The 20,417-nt window shown below is 37.0% G+C and overlaps 1 protein-coding gene across 4 annotated transcripts in view; it reads left to right on the forward strand.

Moving 5' to 3' along the window:
• ATP13A3 (ATPase 13A3) overlaps positions 1–20,417 on the forward strand; it is a 92,812-nt gene that overhangs the window by 69,140 nt on the left and 3,255 nt on the right. For 3 of the 4 annotated variants that reach the window (XM_059391261.1, XM_059391263.1, XM_059391262.1), the window contains 5 exons: positions 1,299–1,476; positions 2,916–3,103; positions 8,642–8,730; positions 11,969–12,049; positions 13,592–13,681. In XM_059391261.1, the coding sequence (XP_059247244.1) occupies positions 1,299–1,476; positions 2,916–3,103; positions 8,642–8,730; positions 11,969–12,049; positions 13,592–13,681 (626 nt within the window). The remainder of the gene's footprint in view (positions 1–1,298; positions 1,477–2,915; positions 3,104–8,641; positions 8,731–11,968; positions 12,050–13,591; positions 13,682–20,417) is intronic. The other variant, XM_059391264.1, reaches the window with a different exon arrangement.

Consider the following 20,417-nt stretch of genomic DNA (forward strand, 5'->3'; position numbering starts at 1 on the left):
CCTAGTGCAGGGCTTCATCCCAGGACCCTGGGATCATGACCTGAGCTGAAGGCAGGTGCCTAACCAACTGAGACACCCAGGCATCCCACTTAAATCTTTTTAAATCCAGAATATTACATCAGCCTTTCTTGGGGGACATCTTGGTGTTGACATTTATGAAAGAAGAGAAATCAGTTAAATGGATTTGTCTGGTCTGAAGTAGTCTCATTAGACTCAGGCTGTGAATTCTTGGAAGGAGTATGGTGGAAGTGATGCCATGTCCCTAGGTAGACCATATGAGGAAACAAAAGATAGTGGTTTATTTTGGTCTTTGTGTTTATGTCAGAATAAATAATGATGTAATTGGATATGACCTGCTTAATCAAATAAAAATTCACAAGTCCATATTAGAAATAAGTAAGTAGGGAGAGAAGAGAAAGCTCTTCCTTAGATGAAAATGCAAACCGGTAACTATAGAAGGAATGATGGACTTCAACCATGAAAATACACTGATCTGATTGACCTTTTAGGCCAGATGCTTCTTTTCTGTGCATTAGAGGATGCTTACGAGCATCTCTGGTCTCTACCTGCTGCTAGATGCCAGCAGCACTCCCCTGGTTTTGACAACCACGAATATCTCCAGACATTAACAGATGTTCTCTACAGGGCAAAATCATGTTGGTTGAGAACCAGTGAGTTAGACAATCTTTAGGGAATACTAAAACTGTCGAGTCAAAGTTTAATGAAGAACAGGATTTTTATATATCTTTTTACAAACTAATTACAAAAAGAAAAGCAGAAGTGTTACAGTAGAGAAACTTGGTGGACATCACCTTAATAAGTTATCAAAGCTTTTTTTGATTACTGTTCATATAGCTTTCAACCTTTGTTAATGTCTTCTTTGTGTGTGTGTGTGTTAATGTCTTAAGAGGAAGAAAATATGTCTTTTTACTATAGCTTTTTAATTAAATATTCAGAAATAAATTCTTAAACATAGTTAACATATAAACTTAACATATAAGCACGGTAATGTTATAGTTTATATGTTTATGTTTAATATTCTTTTTACTTGTACTGGTATTTCTCTGAAATTCAGTAGGCTAATGTAAAAGTACTTGGTGAGATACTTTAGAAAAAGCCTAAATTGTTTACTTTTACAGATGACTTAAATATGCATGACATTTGGCTTGGATTTTGGACATTTTTCATATTAAAGATTTGTTAGACAAAAATGAATTTAAGTTCCTAAGTGAATCTGATTATGTATTACATAACAACTATATAGATAAAAACTTCTCCCCTTTTCCTTCTCATTATAGTGAGTTTAAATCCTGCCTGGAAGGAACTCGTGGCGCAAAGACCACCCTCAGGTCTTATATCTGGGGCCCTTCTCTTCTCCGTTTTGTCTCAGATCATCATCTGCATTGGATTTCAATCTTTGGGGTTTTTTTGGGTCAAGCAGCAACCTTGGTATGAAGTATGGCAGCCACAGTCAGAGTAAGTTGGTCAATCCATTTAAAAAATCTGTGGAATGTGTGTAACATATATGCATAGTAGAAATAAGTTTTAGAATTTATATAAATTTTGCAGGCAGCTTGATTAAACAATTAAGTTATTTGGCCTATATTTGTCTTTATATCATTGTAACTCCTTTTATTTTTAGAAAGATGGTCAGGCAGTTTCTTCATAATCATTACCAAGAAGGGGATATCGAACCAGTTTCTTAATTAGCTACTGAGCTTATCTGTGAAATGAGAGCATTGAAATTAATCAGTGTTCTCTTCTCTAAACCCAGAATGTTTGTCCATCTAACTTTTCTACCCCAGACCTAGGAAGTGACATTTTAAAATCTGAAAAAACTTATAAAAAAAAAAAAGAAAAACAAAAAAACACCAAGTGCTTCTCTTATTTATGGGTAGAGTGTTCTGTCAGTCACAGATTATAACATTAGTTTAATTAATTAAATGTATAAGCTGGGGTCCCTGGGTGGCTCAGTCAGTTAAGCATCTCATTCTTGATCTTAGCTTAGGTCTTGATATCAGGGTTGCAAAAAACAAAACAACATGTAAGGTATACCCTGAGGTAATTTTGTAGAATTACATTTTTAGATACAAACATTATAGCTTGCTTGATGAAGGGACTAAAAGTTGTCTTTAAAAGTTTTGGGAAACTGAAAAATTTAACATTAATGTTTGCCTATATGTACATATGTACATATAAACACTGCAATGCAAAGGAATAGATGGAATTGTTCTGGAGAATCTTTCCAGAATTCATTTGTAGCAGATTAACATTTTGTTACTACTTGCCTGTGCTTATGTAACTAATGTTTTGGTAATGGGTGTGATACATGTTTGACAGTTGTGCCCACTGGAAGCAGAGCTGAGAGAGTACCACAGCCACAGAATACTGACAGTACTCAGTGCTTTGCTGGACATCTACACGAGTTATCTTACTCCCCACAGAAACCCTGTGATAGTGCAGGTGATACCCACCCTTACAGGCCAGGAAATGGGGGCTTAAAAATTTAATAATTCCTTGGTTAAACTAAAAAGTGGTAGGGCTAAGGTCAAACTTAAGGTCTGTGAACCTTTACCATGTTAAAATGACTCCCAAAATTTAGCTGTGTCTTTTTAAAAAATTTTAATTTTAGTATAGTCAGTGTACAGTGTGATATTAGTTTCATCTCCAAGTCTAAAAAGTAAGAGGGACTTGTTAAATATGATTGGAATTAACTGATTGGAATATAACTAAGGAGAAGAGACCCTTAACACTCTGTTGCCTGTTCTGTATGTTTTACCTTGATATTGTTGGATCTTTTCCTATAAAAACCTTATTTCTGTTAATGGGAGTGATTTAAGATAGTTAAGGTAAAGTTGGTTCCTTTTGGAAAATGAGTATTGTATTTAGTAATGTAAAAATGTTTTGTGTTCTAGTGCTTGTAATACAACGAGAAGTCTATATTGGAATTCTTCACATTTGTACAATGAAAGCAATGTTGATACACATAATATTCAAAATTATGAAAATACCACAGTATTTTTTATCTCCAGTTTTCAGTACCTCATAGTGGCAATTGCCTTTTCAAAAGGAAAACCCTTCAGGCAGCCTTGCTACAAGAATTGTAAGTTTGGCATTTGTGATTTTTATCCTGCTTTCTTTCTTTAAAAATAATATAAGAAGAGTAGAGTTGAAATTGTTCTTTCAAAGTGAAATGGGTCTTCACATAAAATGAACCTAGTGATTTAGATGTTTACTGTCTTGTTTTGTTCTCATGGTAGCTGCCACTCTAAAGTTGAAAATTAAAGCCACCAGTTCTAAACAATCCTGGTTTTCACATACTGTTGCTTCTGGCTCCAGCTTTTATTTTTACAGCCCATTGCAGACAGAGTTAGAATTAGGAACAGGAACAGAGGTTCTTCAGTTGGAACAGTGGGTATTATACTTTGCTTCTGGGTGGTCTGCACAGTGCCAGCTGTCTTTGTCATCATTCTTGATACTGGCACAGACATTATTTACCTGGAATTCTTCATTGGTATCACCTTTCCATCCACTGCTGAAAGTGTCAGTAAAATGGAGTCTTGTGCCTATGTAGACTCATCTAACTATGGCAGTAGGAGATAGTTTCTCTATTGATCAAAACTAGGGTTTATGGGGAAAAAAATCAGTTACTGTGTATAAAGTGCTAATTTTTTTAAAAATTGAGAATATACTATTAACATGTGGGACAACTTAATTTTTTTCATAAAGAACTTTAGATTTTTGCAGTATTTTAGAATAAATAGTAGTCATTCTTTTGCTGTAGTTAGAAATGCCGGTGTTCTGGTTGGCAGACTGTCAGGTCACAGAAGTATAAGTAACATCTGCTAGCATCTCTATCTCATGAGGGTTTACAAAGCATTTTCCCATATGTCTTATTTATTCTTCTACACTATGTGGTTTGTAAGTCACATTTTATTAGTTTCTGTTTTGGACAGGTTAAGACTGTTCACCTATCAGTAATATTGAAATCTGTTTTTACTTTTTACTTTTTTTTTTTTTTTTTTTTTTAACTGATACTGGGCACCTGGGTGGTGCAGTTGGTTGAGCCTCCAACTGACTCTTGACAGCTTGGGTCGTGATTTCAGGGTCATGGGATTGAGCCCCACATCAGTCTGCGCAGAGTTCGGAGTCTGCTTAGGATTCTCTCTTTTCCTCTCCCTCTGCCCCCTCCAAATAAATAGATCTTGAAAAAACAAAACAAAACAAAAATCCATTATCTAAAAAGCAGAATCTGTATTACTGAGAGCCATATTGGAAGCATGTTTTGGGACAAAAATCCTTCCATAGAAGGTCAGTCACTTCTTCTTCTAAGAGTACTTCATAACTGAAGTTAGCTTTGGTTAAAGTGAACTTAATTAAAATTGACATACATGTTTTGTTTTTAGTTCCATATTTTTATATTTCAAGGAAGCATGCCCAGGTGTGGCTAAAACATCTATCAGAGAATAATGCTTTCTTTATATAAGAAAACTGGTGTTTAGACTGTTTGATAAGTAAGACGGCGGCGATGTCAGTGAAGTTAGAGATCTAAGTAAATCCACCCTATCCATGCTTCTCCAGTTAAAAAAAAAAAAGATTATTAATTGCCTGTTTTTAAAATGTATTTTTTGTATCATTTGGAAAATTAAAAAAAAAATTAAAGGCTTTGTATTCTCATTTAATTTTGTATTAAGATATTTTGTATTTGCAGTTAGTTTCAAATTGACTTCAATAAGTAGTAAACTCAGTTGTTGATCACTGGACTATTTTTTTAAAACCTAGTATTAAAAATTATGTTTAGCAAAAATACAGCCACAAGGGACGCCTGGGTGGCTCAGTCGGTTAAGCTGCCGCCTTCAGCTCGGGTAGTGATTCTAGGCTCCTGGGATCAAGTCCTGCATCGAGCTCCTTGCTCAGCGGGGAGCCTGCTTCTCTCTGGGATGCCTGGGTGGCTCGGTGGGTTGGGCCGCTGCCTTCGGCTAGGGTGGTGATCTCAGGGTCCTGGGATTGAGTACCGCATCCGGCTCTCTGCTCAGCAGGGAGCCTGCTTCCCTTCTCTCTCTCTCTCTCTCTGCCTGCCTCTCCATCTACTTGTGATCTCTCTCTGTCAAATAAATAAGTAAAATCTTAAAAAAAAAAATACAGCCACAAAACCTTTGTCCTAAATACAGATAGCTTGTGTGTGTTTGTTGGTGGATAAACAGAGTGCATGCTGTCTTAAAACATGCCTCCTAAAAAATAAAATAGAAACACTAAAGACAATGTAAATGTATTTTGCTTATTTTCACATCTTGTTTCTGTCTCTTATTGGAGCCCCTTAATCTTGGAGTTATTGATGAATAAAGAAAGTGATAAAATAAAGTCTAGGGTGCCTGAGTGGCTCAGTGGGTTAAAGCCTCTGCCTTCAGCTCAGGTCATGATCCCAGGGTTCTGGGATCGAGCCCCGCATCGGGCTCTGTTCAGCAGGGAGCCTGCTTCCCTCTCTCTCTCTGCCTGCCTCTCTGCCTACTTGTGATCTCTGTCTGTCAAATAAATAAAATCTTTAAAAAAGAAATAAAGTCTAACTGTATAACGTAATGTGTAAAGTATAAATAAGACTGGGAATGAATGGGGAGAGGTTAAGGCTTTGCTAGAGCTGACATTAGTTTTTCATTTTCTCCTTTAGAATTGACAGCCGTTCTTTGTTAGGACTTGCTGGTTGCTGTTCTTTATATCTAAGCAGTGAAATGTATTAAACCTATTTTGAGATTATTGTTTTTTAAAAATTAAATCTCAATCTCAGGCATTTCAGGCATTCTCGTCAGAAGGTTTTTGTTCTCTCCCACTGGTTGGATTCTGAATTAAACTGAATTTCAGTCTGCGGTGACCCATTTTCAGCTTTAGCTTAGCCCAGTTCTATTTTCTCCTTTAACCATGCTGTCATTTCAAGGACCATGATGATATGGACTTAATTCTTACATTGTCATTTAACTAGATGTGATCTCTTGGGATTTGGCTTTGGTTTTTGCTACAGTTTCTTACTTGCCTCCTGTAACTTTCTGCTTGTGACACCGAAGTCCTTTCTCAGTCTGTGAAGATGTTACTGCTGAACTGCTAGTGTCTCCTCTTCAGGGTCTATGCATGTTTTTTCCTGTTCCTCTGCCATGTCTGAATTGGGTGGAGCAGATACCTAGAGGCCTTGCAGGATAAGGTGGCCTTTCAAAGACTTGAAACTTGTGGTTATAGGTTAGAATACTCCAGTTCATATTTTTGAGGAAGGAACAGCAAGAGGAGTATATATCAAAATCATGAACGAGTATTGTAGGTTTATTTATTCTGTGCAAGGTTTTATTTTTGAGTCATATACTAAGGGGAATGAGCATAAAGGAAATCCTTTATGGTGCCTGATTTTGATGCCATATTCCATCAAAACCATCTGGTATCATTAACAAGTCTGTGATGCCGTAAGTTGGGACATATTTAATAATAATAACTTGAATTTACAAATGATTTGCATTTTAAGGACCAAGTCTGTTCTTCCTTATGGTATTCTCATCATATCCCATCTTATTAGTTCAAATACCTTGACTCCTAAGGACTTGTTCATGTTCACACGCTTTGTGGTAGAATCTGAATTTGTAATGTGCAGAACATTCTTCGCTGATCTCCAGTCACCACCAACACAGGATTTGTTTTGATTGCTGTGTTCTCGTGAAGAGTATTACTTGTACTTCAGTAGCAGTGCCAGGACTGTCTAGGAGCAGAGAGCACAGTCTACTAGAAGATGAAAGCCTGATTTTCCCATCTTGGTTTCTCTGTTGATCTTTTCATTTCAGTGTTTATATACATCTGTCAGCCATGCATTGTTGCTGTCATATTCCTTTGAACAGCACGCCTCTTTTTCTCCCCTGGCTAAACAAAGGAGAGGTTTAATTACTTATTTTCTGCTTCACATGGAAATCTTGGTGGGTTTTTGGAGGTGTGATCAGAGGGAGTGGCTCTAGGAGAAAGACAGGAAAATTTGAGAAATACTGTTGAGGTGGATGTAAGAAGTTTGTGAGCCTGAGTAAAAAAATGTTTTCAGGCAATATATTAGAAACTAGATAACAAATCTATTTTGCTTATAGCTGTAAAAATGCAGTAAGATTTGGAAAATACTCAATATGGGCTATTACTGTTTTGAAATAACTTTTTCTGTCTCTATGTCTCTCTATTTGTATTCTCTAGCATTTGTATTCTGACCATTTCTTCTTGTCCTTTTTCTGATTTTGTTTTATGTGTGTTTCTGTACTCCCAACTAGCACTTTCTAAACACTTTAACTGTCCATAATAACTATTTGAATTAATTTACATATTGCTTTGGTTGCTACATTTATAGAATAGAATATTATATTTCCCATTTACAGTTTAATAATACTTTTTTAAAAAATAAAAATTGAAGGAAAAAAAGTTTTTACAAATCTAACATGTGTTGTAAATTCTTTATCCTCTTGGTCAGTGACTCAAAGTAAAAGTTTCCCCCCTCTGGCATGAATGTTAATAGAACTTCCAGCCTAAGTTGTTAAAGCAATAAATATGTATATTAATGTATATATACAAAATAACTATATAATACACTGTTATTTCTGTGGGACAGTAAATATTGGCCTGTGGTTTTGAACTGACATAATAACAGTTTTTTTTTATTTATAAATGGCTCCTACATTTAAAAATAGTATGAGATCCTTTTATAGTCCATAAAATAGGATATTAACTTCTTTACCAAATCTGAAGCCTCTATGATAAAATTTTAGTTTTACATGGTTTTACTAAATTACAATAACATTTAAGTTTCAAGATGACCTGAAATAAGAACTTGTAAATAAATATCCAAGCCAAAGAAAAAAGGGGAAAATGTTGGGGAATGTTAGTATAGTGGGGAAATTTCTGATCATTAAGGCTCATTATATAAGAGTATGCTTATACAAGTTCAGATGAATGCTTGTACGTACACAGTTAACAGAATGGCCATGAGCAGGGAGTTTTATTTTTGAGTTAGGAAAGTAATGCAAAGTACTGCTTGATTGAACTTAACATTCCCAGCTACTGCAGCAAGTGGTGATCCCACATTTAAAACAGTAAATCAGTTCAGATTCTGGATTTTAGTTAACATTTTCTTTGGAAATATTTTTACAGAGGAGGTCATTGAGAAAGTAGGATTCATTTGACAGAAATATGGTCAAACTAGAATGCCTTTATTTAGGATTATAGCTTACCCAATACTAGGAATAAATGTTGTTCAGTACTTTCATAGTTAACAGTAATTAGTGCATACCTCTTTTAAATGATAATCTCATTTTGCTGTACATAGTCTAGTCTCCTGTCTTTGAATTATATATGGGCTTGATTATCTTACAGAGTAGCTATCTATGGGAAAAAGAGAAATAAATGTCCATAAAGGTCTGTCTTTTACTTTTATAAATGCTGTATCACATAAGTGAAATCTTTGAGCCTAAATAATGTACTATACTCTAGAAAATAACATAAAACAGACTTTATATACTTCACCAACCTAAATAGATATATTCAAAACCAAATTTAAGATTGCTAGTATGCCAGTTGTATTAATATGCATTTTTATTTTAAGGAACTTCTAATTTAATTGTTTTACTTTCTTTTTCAGATTTTTTTGTTGTGTCTGTGATGATTTTGTATGTTTTCATATTACTCATCATGTTGCATCCAGTTGCCTCTATTGACCAGGTTCTTCAGGTAAGGGTTCAGCACATCAGTTACTACTGGTTGTCTGAGGACGATGATAAGTAGGGTAGCAGCAGTAAGGCAGTAATAGAAAATGATGCGTTAGTATTACATGATACTTACACAGCCAAATGGGACTTTTGGAGGTTTGCTAGGACTTAGGATCTACTCTCTCCTTTGCTCTCTTATTACTGGGGACAGAGGTTGTTTTCTCCATAATCTTTTGCTTCTGAATTTTCTAAAATGCAGTTATATTAACCCATATGTAACCTGAAAAGAATAAAGAACATAATTGAAACAACAGCTTTGAGTCTAGCTGACATTTTAAGTTTCTTTCCTGTTTCTTCAGTCTTTGCTTCTGGTTCCCTTTCCTTGTCTACAAACAAATGTTCCTTGGTCTTTAAAAATAAAGAACTTGGACTCTGTTTCTTGATCTGTCCCTTCTCAACCTACTTCATGAATAGTCTGTACCTACTGCCTCTTCACTGTCCACTGAGTTCATCTTTTCATTAAAAACTTCATGATGAAATACTTGTTCTGTATATTAAATTGTTGAGCACAAGAATAATAAAAATAACATCCACGAGTTCATTATCCAACTGAAATCATTAACATTACCAACACCAGTAAGGCACTATAGCATACCCTTCTCCAAACACCCTGAGGGAACCACCCTTCTCATTTTTTCTCTCATTATACACTTACCATACTCTATGAAGCCGGAGAGATAGTTTTGCTTGCTTTTAACTTGTATGACAGTGGTGTCTTACTGTTTGAATTTTTCTGGAATTGCTTTTTCCCATTAGCACTATTTTTAAGATGAGTCTGTGTTGGTGCGTTTCATTTTCACTACTCTGTAGTACGGCATTACAGGAGTATACTTACAGTCTTTCCCGGGCTCATAGTTGGTTTGTCTCAGGTACAAGCAGCTGTGTTACTGAACTTAGAAGAGGATGACAGTTTATCGTCTGAACCAGCAGTGTGTATATGAGTTTGTTTTCCCATGTGCTTCATTGAGGGATTTAGATAAGCACTTGAAGCAAAAGAAGAAGACAGAAGAAAATCCATTTTTGTTTCTCTTCTGCCGCATGTGTCTTCAACTTCACATTATTTCTTGAAAGAGTGCAGCATTTGACTCACCTCTCACACACTCATCAAATAGTTTGGCTTCTACCCCTGCCAGTCTAATGAAATTGCCCTGGTCAAGGGCATTAACAGCTTTCTTCTTAAATCCAGTGGACTTGTCCTTTTAGTTTTTTTCCAGCCTTACTTGACCACTTGTCAGTTTTTGACAAGTTAGGCAGTCATTCTCGAGACTATAATTTTGTAATGCTGTACTCCCTTCTGATTTTTTTTCTACCCCTAGGACTCCTTGTTCTTAGTCTTCATGGTGGTTCCAGACTCTCCTTCTATTCCTTAAATGTTAATGTTTCACACAGTCCCATTGTTCTTCTTCGTGTTACTCTGTATATTTGGATGAGCTCGTCTGTAGTGCTGGCTTCCCCCTCAGTATCTTCTGTATTGGCCTAGCTCTCACAACTGAGCTTTAAAATTGAATATCCACTGACATACTGAATATTATACACATGGTTCACCTGTCAGTTCTCTCATTCAGCATCTTTATAATTAAGCTTATCCTCATGTTCTCCCTCAACCCTGCTTTTGTCTTTTTTGGTACCACTGTTTATCCAAGTTGGAAGTGTGTGTATATGTGTACTTATCTTCTTTGCATGGTCAGTCAGTTGCTAGATTCTCTGTTTTCTTACTCTCAGTCTATTTTAGCTTTGCTCCATCCCATTTGCCACCTAAAGGGAAGCTGTTGTTTCCTCACAATACTTTTAACACCAAATGTGTTAATTCTCCAACTCTGGACACCAACCAGGTATCTTACAATTCAGTTCTGATACAGACTACCTGGAATTAGCACAGACCCTACAAGTTAAGGGCTCTGTCTCACAAGAGTGCTCCCCAACTTCAGATACCAGTTGAAAGTCCCAAGTCATCCATCCCCTGTACTTCTGACTAATTAGCTATAAATCAGGGTTCCTAGAACTTCCTTCTCAGGTTTAATAATTTGCTGTAAAACTCAGGTTAACACTTACTATTTATTGGTTTATAATAAAGGTACAGATATACGACTAGATGAAGAGGCAGATAGGCCCAAGTCTGAAAGAGTCTGGAGCATAAGAGCTTCTGTCTTTGTGAAGTCGGAATGTACTACCCTCTCAGTACATGGATGTGTTGACCAAAGCAGAAGCTCTCTAAACCCTGACGTTTTAGGGATTTTTTTTTTTAAAGGAGGCTTCATCATGTCATGGTCAATTATTAATTCAGTCTCCAGCCCCTCTCCCTTCCGAGGAGGATGGGGCCGAAAGTTCCAAGCTTCTAATCAGGGCTTAGTCTTTCTGATGACCAGGCCCCATCCTGAAGTCATCCAGGAGCCCACCAAGAGTAGCCTAATTAGAATAAAAAACATGATCCCCAGGAAATTCTGGGGCATTTAGAAGCTCAGGATAAGACATTTCTGTTGCCACAAGACCAAATATATATTTATTATTTTGTGCCCCCATCACTAGTTTTGACTTCCATCATCTTGTCTTGATCACTATAGGAGTCTCCACCCTTGAAATCTTTTCTTGCTGGAGTCATAGGTGTTTTTCTATAACATATTAGATCGTATTACTTCTCTGCACCTAGTCCAGTCTTCTGGGTACTCAGTAAATATTTGTTGACTAAAAGGTGAACACATGAATGGGATTTTTTTGTTTTATTTTTTAGATCTTAGGAATTAACCAGATTTTGAAGTGAAAACTTAGGCTGTATTTGTTAAATTGATTTTTACAGTTCTTTCTGTAACAGTATATAGAGTTTTGAGTGATACTTCATTATTCGATCAGTATCTGCTTCATTGTTTAAAGACAGGATTTTAATTTAAAAATAGGGAATTGTTAGAAATTCATAAACTAGTAGAAAGCATGGGCTTTTCAGTCTGTGTAAATAGGATTTGATTCTAAGCTCAGTTTCTGTACCCTATTCTTTTAACCCTGAGTTAACTTTCGAGTTTCATCTCTGAAAAGTGGATATACTTTGTGGCATTGTTAAGGATTGAGTAGATAATGTATATGAAGGTGCTTGGTATGTAATAGGAATTCAGTGAATTTTGAAATTATGGTATAATGCTGTAATATCAACTGCACACTACAATTTTAACTTAAAAATTTTTGTCTTATAAAAATTTTTTGTCTTACAGATAGTGTGTGTACCATATCAGTGGCGTATAACTATGCTCATGATTGTTCTTGTCAATGCCCTTGTATCTATCATGGTGGAGGTAAGCATTTCAGATAATCAGATGGCTACGTTGCTGCTTTGGGATTCTTGGTGATTTATCAGTCCTGGGGGAAGAGGACAGGTAACATTATGAAAGCCCACAAAGAGTTTCAGTCTCATTTTAGTTAAATTGATTTAGCTCTCTCTTTGTGACCTTTTCCATGGAAAAGAAACACAACTGATATTTGTTAAGTTAAGTGATACGTCACAGCTGCACTTACACAGATAAGAGAAAATAAGCAGTGAGATAGCAAAAATTCGTGATCTGTAGAAAGGGGAGAAGATTGGTGCTCAGGTGGCCCTAAACTAGTAAATCAGTGCTATGAAATCAGAGTGGGTGTGTACCACCAGAGACCTGTGATATAAAATAAAATCTCCCATTTAAGGAAGGAAAAGAGGGAGGGGGCTTTCTCTATGAAAAATAAATTTTAATAACAGTTTACTGAAAGTATAAAATAATGACCGCTGTGAACTTACTGGCGCTGCTTACTGGAACTGCCTCCTTTGGTATTTACTTCTGAGTTTCTTCTGGAGGTCTTACGTCCTCTTTGATCCATTGTATATTATATAGTTACTCTCCTACTAGGATTGCCTTTAAGTTGACTTCTATAAAAGCAGCTAGTAAGTTCTTATTTGCTGCTTATTGATAAAATTCTGTCTGTTCTCAGAACTGTTATGATTCACTCCTACTATAGCAATATATGAAATGGAAGAAGGAGAGTTGTGATTTTTTAAGTGAAGGGTTTCTTTTTAGAGCAAACTTTTGAATTAAAATTAGGTAATTTGTTGGAAAATGTGTATACTTTTGTGATAATAGTTCTCGACTTGAAAATTATGCTTAATTTGTTATCTTTCTAAAAGATGACTTGGTATTTAAATTTGGGCCATAGTGGGCAGTGTGGATATTATGCTACTGATCTTTCTAAGTTGCCCAGTGGAAAGTATTTTTGCTATTTTGTGGACATTAGAAAGCACATCCAAGATAATATATTTTAAAAGCTTTCCTTTTTCTATGGTGTAAATTCCATCTATTCACGCAAATGTTATTTAAAATAAAATTTAAAGAAAAACAATTTTTAGGGAATCCTCTCATAATCTCTTAATTTATTATTCTTGCTCACTATCAAAAGAATTATTTGTGTTGGACTCTGATGAAGTCATACGCATAGATACAGAATTAATATTTTGTTTATTCAATGAAAGCAATTCATTGTTAAGAAAAAAGTCTCAAATTATAAGCATTATTTTAATATGGGAAAGACGCAAGGATTCAAATAAAAGCCATATTTTGTGGAAATTTTAGAGACCCCATTTTATCAAGAATTTTATGGTGATTTATATTTCTTACAAGAATTTTCTTGTAAAAAAAAAAAAAGTCCTGTTATACTTTATCCTTTTCAAATATTAACTGAAATTGTTTATATGAAAACCAAGTCATGTTTTTCACTAATGATGCAGCATTGTATGAGCCTTTTAAAATGTGCGCATTAATAAAGAATGACGTAGTCATTTTTAATTCTTAACTCACTGGAATATCTCTCAGAACTTCTTCCTTGACATGGTCCTTTGGAAAGTTGTGTTCAATCGAGACAAACAAGGAGAATATCGCTTCACCAGCACACAGCCACCACAGGTTGGAAATCAGCACTTACTCTCAATTCTTCACGTGTATTTAGGCTCTTTTAGTTGTGTGCCCTGCCTTCTGTAGGATGGGGTTCTGTTGTGTGTTGCCTCAACCTTTTCCCCTATGCCCGGCATTTCATTCCCTGTAAGGAGTCCTAGAAAATTCTTGGCAAACATTTGTTACAGGCTTTTCAGGACTTCAGATATTTCATAAGTCTCTTTTCCATTCCAATCCTTATCTTCGTTGTGTTATAAAAGTCTTGTTCTCACTGGTGGGAGTTAAGTTTTCCATTTTTCTCTGGTTTTTGTGTTTACAGTTTTCATGAGTCCCATTAGAACCTAAATGGGATTCATGTAAATGACTATAGTTATGAGATGGGACTTGTCCATGAATCAGAGTTCAGAGGCCAGAAGTTTGAGGAATTATTTCTCATCTCTTACGAGCAATTACTGTGCCTTAATTTGGGATGGTTTTAGCTTTTCCAGACATAGGGTCTCTCTTTAGAAAAATTCTCAGAGACCATGCATATCTTCATACAAATCATGGCTTAGGACTTTTGATTGGATCCATTCAGTAGCCTGTTATATGACAGATAGTAAAAAGAGAAGAGAAACAAATGAGTAAAACCCATTTTTTGGTGTTTGGATGTTGAAGTATCATTATATGCTATAACCTACAGGTTATATGTTAATATATGTTACAGGGTTTGTGTAGAAGCATTTGTATGTATGTACTTATACAACATACAAGGTAACATGTAAGGTCGGTCTTATTTTTTTTTAAACCGTTGAATCAGCTCTGATCCCCACGTTTAGGTATAGAGAACTTGACAGTACCATGTCTCCTCACCTCATTATCTGACCCATTGCTGTTTGTCGGTAGGTGATGTGCTTTTACAAAAACATGTCAGTTCTAAATCTTCTGCTCATCCTGAGGCACAGGGAAAGCTTTCAGAGTTCAAGAGGATTCCCTGGCATTTCTGAGTTGGGCCATTCACTTTACTTTTAGCCTTCTTTTACCTAAGTAGCAACTTCCTGAGCTTTAATTTGCTAGTTCAGCAGCCTTGATGCCTAGAGTAATATCACAGATTGCTTTCTTTATAAGAGGTCTGTGGAATGCTATTTCCTTTTCTACTGCTTTATTATGAAGAATGAAATTTTGATAGTAATGGGATGAGTCTCGCTTCAGCTTCAGTTCCTTTTTCTCAAAGCAGGGTAGTGATACGGCCATAGCTGTTTCAGGGGCTCATGTCTTTAGCTAAAAATTCCTCTGTGTCCAAGTTTTTTCCCTGGGGTTACCTCACTACATGACCTCAAAGGGTAGACTCTGACTTATATCATCAGTCCCCATATGAAGTGTTTGTATTGGCAAAGGCTCAGGACAAGGAAAACGTTTACATTGAGTTTTCATCAACTCCAAAGAGTTCTCTAACTGTTGATCTAAACAGGAAATGTGGGCGCCTGGGTGGCTCAGTGGGTTAAAGCCTCTGCCTTCAGCTCAGGTCATGATCCCAGGGTCCTGGGATCGAGCCCCACATCGGGCTCTCTGCTCAGCAGGGAGCCTGCTTCCTCCTCTCTCTCTGCCTGCCTCTCTGTCTACTTGTGATCTCTGTCTGTCAAATAAATAAATAAAATCTTTAAAAAAAAAATTAAAAAATAAACAGGAAATGCAGATGCACCTGGCTGGCTCAATCAGTATAGCGGGTGACACTTGATCTTGGGATTGTGGGTTTGACCCCAAGGTTAGGTGTAGAGATTACTTTAAAAAAAAAAAATCTTTAAACAGGAAACGCAGATTCTGAGGAGGCATTATACCCCTATTTAGTTAAAAGTGGGTATCATAAGCCTCCTTTAAAATATTTGAATTGGAAGTTTCTCCTCACTCTACAACCAAAATTAAGTGGGAGAAAATTCTGTCATTTGCTAAATCCCTGTTTTCTAGAAATTTGTTAGTATCTGTCCTCTTTATTTTTAAGAGTTTGTGTCTCTCACGTGAAGTCCTACCTCAAGTATTCAGAGTAGAGAGTGAAGGTGGAGAGTGTTCTAGCATAGGCAGATCCACCACCCCGTGTTTGCCACTTTGTCCTGAGATTCATGAAGTAGACAGGAATTTTAGTCTTCAGTTCCTGTAGTCATGATTAAGAAAGCATTTTTAAAAATTACTGGTTTTAGAAAAGACTTCTGTGGGGGCACCTGGGTGGCTTAGTTGGTTAGGCACCTGCCTTTGGCTCAGGTCATGATCCTGAGATCCTGGGATCAAGCCCCGTGTGGGGCTCCCTGCTTAGTGGGTAGCCTGTTTTTCCCTCTCCCTCTGCCATTCCTCCTGCTTGTGTGCTCTCTCTGTCAAATGAATAAATAAAATCTTAAAAAAAAAAAAAAAGAAAGAAAAAGTTCTTCAGTGTTTTAGCACAGAATGATAGTTTCATCTTCTGACACATCTGTGTGTAATGCAGTTTCACTTCATATTTGTGACCCTTCAAGAACCAGTCAGCTAGTCCTATTACCATAAGGCTCTGATTCTCAGTCAGACAGTTCTGTTTGCCCCTCCCCATCCCGACATTTGCTTGTATCTGGAGGCATATTTGGTTGTCACAGTTGGAGGGGGAGGGCTTGCCACAGGCATGTAGTGTAGGTAGCAACCAAGGATGCTACTAAATAACTAAATAAACATCCTAGAGTAGTAAGCAGGACAAACCCCTCACCACAAAGATTTTTTTTTTTTTTTTTTTAAAAAGCAAGAGAGTGTACATGAGCAGGATGTGGGGAGGGGCAGAGGGAGAGAGAGAATCCCAAGCAGACTTAATGCTCAGTGTGGAGCCTGACATGGGACTCCATCCCATGATTCCTGAGATCATGACCTGTGCTGAAATCAAGAGCTGGATGTTTAGCCATGCTGAGCCATCTAGGAGCCTCACCACTAAGAATTTTTAGTCCCAAAATGTCCCGGTGCCAAGATTGAAGGTGAAAAAGAAAATGAGAGTAACCTGCTACATCAAGAACTTCTGTGGCTGCTGTAATAATTCTCCTTTGCCACAAACTCTCATTCCACATCTGCCTGCTCTGTGCTCTTTACTACGAAGAATCCCATGAGATCTTTTCAGGCTGCAACTCCTAACCAGCTGTATGTATTCTGGGGGAAGAAAAGCACTATTTCTTTTTTTTTTCTTTCCTTACCATATAGACTGAAGGACCACTGAGTTGGGTTGAAAGTTTGAAAGCTGGAGACCCTGGATTAGGCACCAGGTCTTAGAAAGTTGGGTTGGGAAGTCAAGAGCCCTAACTGAAAATCTCTAGTAACTTTGTTTAGAATATCGGTGAGCTACAAGACACACTGTACAACACCTCCAGCATCCTCCCAATCTTAAGGTATTTCTAACTTCAGTTTCTATAGAAAGAAGCAACATTCAGTTGACTTGTCAAGTCATTATGCATCTAATGAATGATAGAGCAGGGAGTTGAAATCCAGGGTTTCTGATTGCAAGAAGAGTTTTCTGTAAAGCTTTACCCCTGTTTAGGAAGATCTGTGCTGCATATTATCTTACTAAGAAGGATTTGTTAGTATCCCATGTCTGGTAAACTGAGGCCCCTTAGTGGTAGATGTGGACCTAGGATTATGTCATGTAGTTTGATCCTGCCTGAAGATTTGTGCCTGATTATGTTTTCCTTTTGTGGGCAAGAGCAAGTATTAACTGTAATCTTTATGCCACTTAGAATACTATTTGAGCTTATTTAGATAGAATGCTTATTCTGATTGTTTTTATTTTATATTCAGGATTGGTATGGAAGAAGACTATTATGAAAACCACAGTATCATTACAACATTTTCCCCATAAGCATGGCTTTGTATTTTACATGCTACCCATGAAAACATGTCCTTAAAGTAAACTGGCATTGGGATTCTAGAATGAACAGCTTGGAATGGTCTAAGAAGCAGGAGAATTTTAGCTGTAGATCTTTCTGAAACTTCTTTGTGGTCTCTTTGTTGGCCTGTGGTAGCTTTTTGCCGTCTTTGAGGGATACACTTGGCTGTTTAACCATCCCTTTCGGGAGCAAATGAGAAGATCCAGTTGCTGTAATTACAGTGTTCTCCTGCTTCGGGGACTTAAGCCGAGATATTTGGGGAGACCTGAGTGCTCATTCTAGGCCCCATGATGCTCCACCTCTTAGCCTTCTTGAGGCACAAACTTGCCTTTCTCTTGCTACCATCATCTCTTCCTTGGTTCATTTCTTATTCTAGCATGCCTGTAGCACCTTTTCTTTTTCTCTGCCGGTGAATTATATTGTATTTGAGAATGTATGTGGTATGTTTGTGTTTGTAAACTAACAAACCTATGCTTGCCTGTATTTTGTGTGTATGATATTTGGGGAAAGTGTACAGAACAGAATGTTTCTAATTATAGTGGAAGGGGGATGGGGATTCCCTAGTGTTTCTTGTGACTTAATTTATTTTGTCTTAATTACTAGTGTACTTGTTTTTAATGAGGAAATGAAGTTTTTTTTTCTTTTAATATGCACCTTAATTTTAAAAGATTTCTATTGTGCTTCTGTTTGCAGTGAAATTAGCTTTAATTTTATTGCTTGCCTCACTTCCTCCAGGTAGAAAACAGTGGACTTAGGCATGTCTGTTTCTTAAATTTGAAGACACCGGACTGTGACTTGACTTAATTCAGCCTGCTGTGCATTGTGGCATTGCCTTTCAATCTGGACAGAAAAGACCTATATGTTTTTTCTTATTTTTAAAGTCAGCATTCACCATTAGCCTTTTCCTGTGGTCCTTTAACACTGCTACAAGCTGTAAAAAAAAAAAAAAAAAAATGACAGCTTTCAGATTGATTTAGGAACAATGATCTTTTCCACAATTAACCTTGAAGAATTTAAACACTGGGGAAAAGATGGATTCAAGTAGTGAGTCCCCTGTTAGGTTAAATATTAAGGTGTACTGTGTATGTGCCTACACAACATGTGTATGTGGACAGGAATTAGGAATTACAGTTGGCCCTTGAACAACACAGGTGTTAGAGGTGCTAACTGCCCTCTCCTTCTGCAGCCCCAAATCTGTGAATAAATTGGGACTCCTCAAAAACTTATACTGCGGTGCCTGAGAGGCTCAGTCAGATAAGCTGTCCAACTCTTGATTTTGGCTCAGGTCGTGATCTCAGGGTTATGAGATTGAACTGCGGATCAGGCTCCCCTCCCCTGCTTGTTCACACTGTATCCCCACCCCCCCCCCCCCCCCACTGCCCAAGTAAATAAATCTTTAAAAAAAACCAACAAACTCGTGATAGCCTGCTGTTGCCCTTACTGATAATGTAAGCACACATTTTGTGTGTTGTATGTATTATATATTCTTAAAGTAAGCTAGAGGGAAAAAAGTGTTACTAAGAAAATCATGAGGAGGGTGCCTGGGTGACTCAGTTAAGAGCCTGCCTTCAGATCCTGTGCCATTAGCAAGAACCAGTGCAATATAGCCTAAGTGACCAGGGACAGAAAGATCCCTGGATATTTGGAAAGGGAAGTGAAAACAGGCTGGTCCTCTCCAGGAAAGGAGAAACTGAGATGTGGGGATTCACAGAGGGACATGGCATCTCCATGTGAAGACAGAATAAAAGCTAAAAAGGAGAAAAAAAAAAAAAAAAAAAAGAGTCTGCCTTCGGCTCAGGTCATGCTCCTAGGGTCTTGGGATAGAGCCCTAAGTTGGGCTCCTTGGTCAGTGGGGAACCTGCTTCTCCCTCCCCCTCTCCCTCTGCCTGCCACTCTGCCTGCTTGTGCTCTGTCAAATAAATAAATAAATAAAATCGTAAAGAAAAAAATCATAAGAGAAAATTTTCAGTACTGTAGTGACTGTATTTATCAAAAAAAAATCTGCATTAACTGGACATGCGTAGTTCAAACCCATTATTGTTCAAGGGTCAGTTGTGTGTGTTACTTGGATCACCTAGTACCTAGTCTCTTTTGTATCCTAATGCCAGATACTTTCTTGTAGACGTCTTTTAAGGGTAGGATAACTCTGTAGCTATGACATTGAAGAGGCTGCTAGATAAATGATGCCCAGTGGCCCCCGCCCATCTTCATACAGATTATTATTATTGTCTGTGATCCCTGGCACCAGAGTAGCTTACTGGTGAACTAGACACAGTGAACTAGAAGACCTTTGAAAGTTCTAAAGAGTTTTAAAATTATTTTTGTTCTCTGCTGGCCAATTTAGAAACGTTTCAAAACATGTTCTGGCAAATGTGCCTTCCTTAATGATGAAACCGTTTTGGGTAATGCCATGAGAATGCCTGCCTCAGTTATTACATTTCGTTTGATGAGAGTACTTCAGTTGAGAGAAAACCTAGTTGCAGCTTGAGTTACATGTTGATGGCACAACAAAACAACCTAGGATTTAAATTCTGCTTGGAAAGAGCAACAGCCAAAATAATTAGAAATGGACTGTTCTTCAGAGGTGAATATAACTAAGGTCTTAGTATAGTCATTTTAGTTTTCTTATTTCAGTGTTTTTTTTTTAATTTCAGTTAAATTCTGAGGGCCTGTTCTGAATTTACATTTTTGTACAATAACTAGGGACTGCCTTCTTCTTCTTCAAAGATTAATTTATCTAAGATCACATTCATTAAAACATCAGGACTGATCCAGAAGGATTTTAGTGCCAGCAGAGCTTTTTGTAATGAATACTAAGAAATAGTACTTGATTTTATACCTTTCTGTATACTTCTTTCCAATAGTGGAACACCAGGGGAAAACAC

This window comes from Mustela nigripes, chromosome 2, assembly GCF_022355385.1.
Source record: "Mustela nigripes isolate SB6536 chromosome 2, MUSNIG.SB6536, whole genome shotgun sequence".
Lineage (NCBI taxonomy): Eukaryota > Metazoa > Chordata > Mammalia > Carnivora > Mustelidae > Mustela > Mustela nigripes.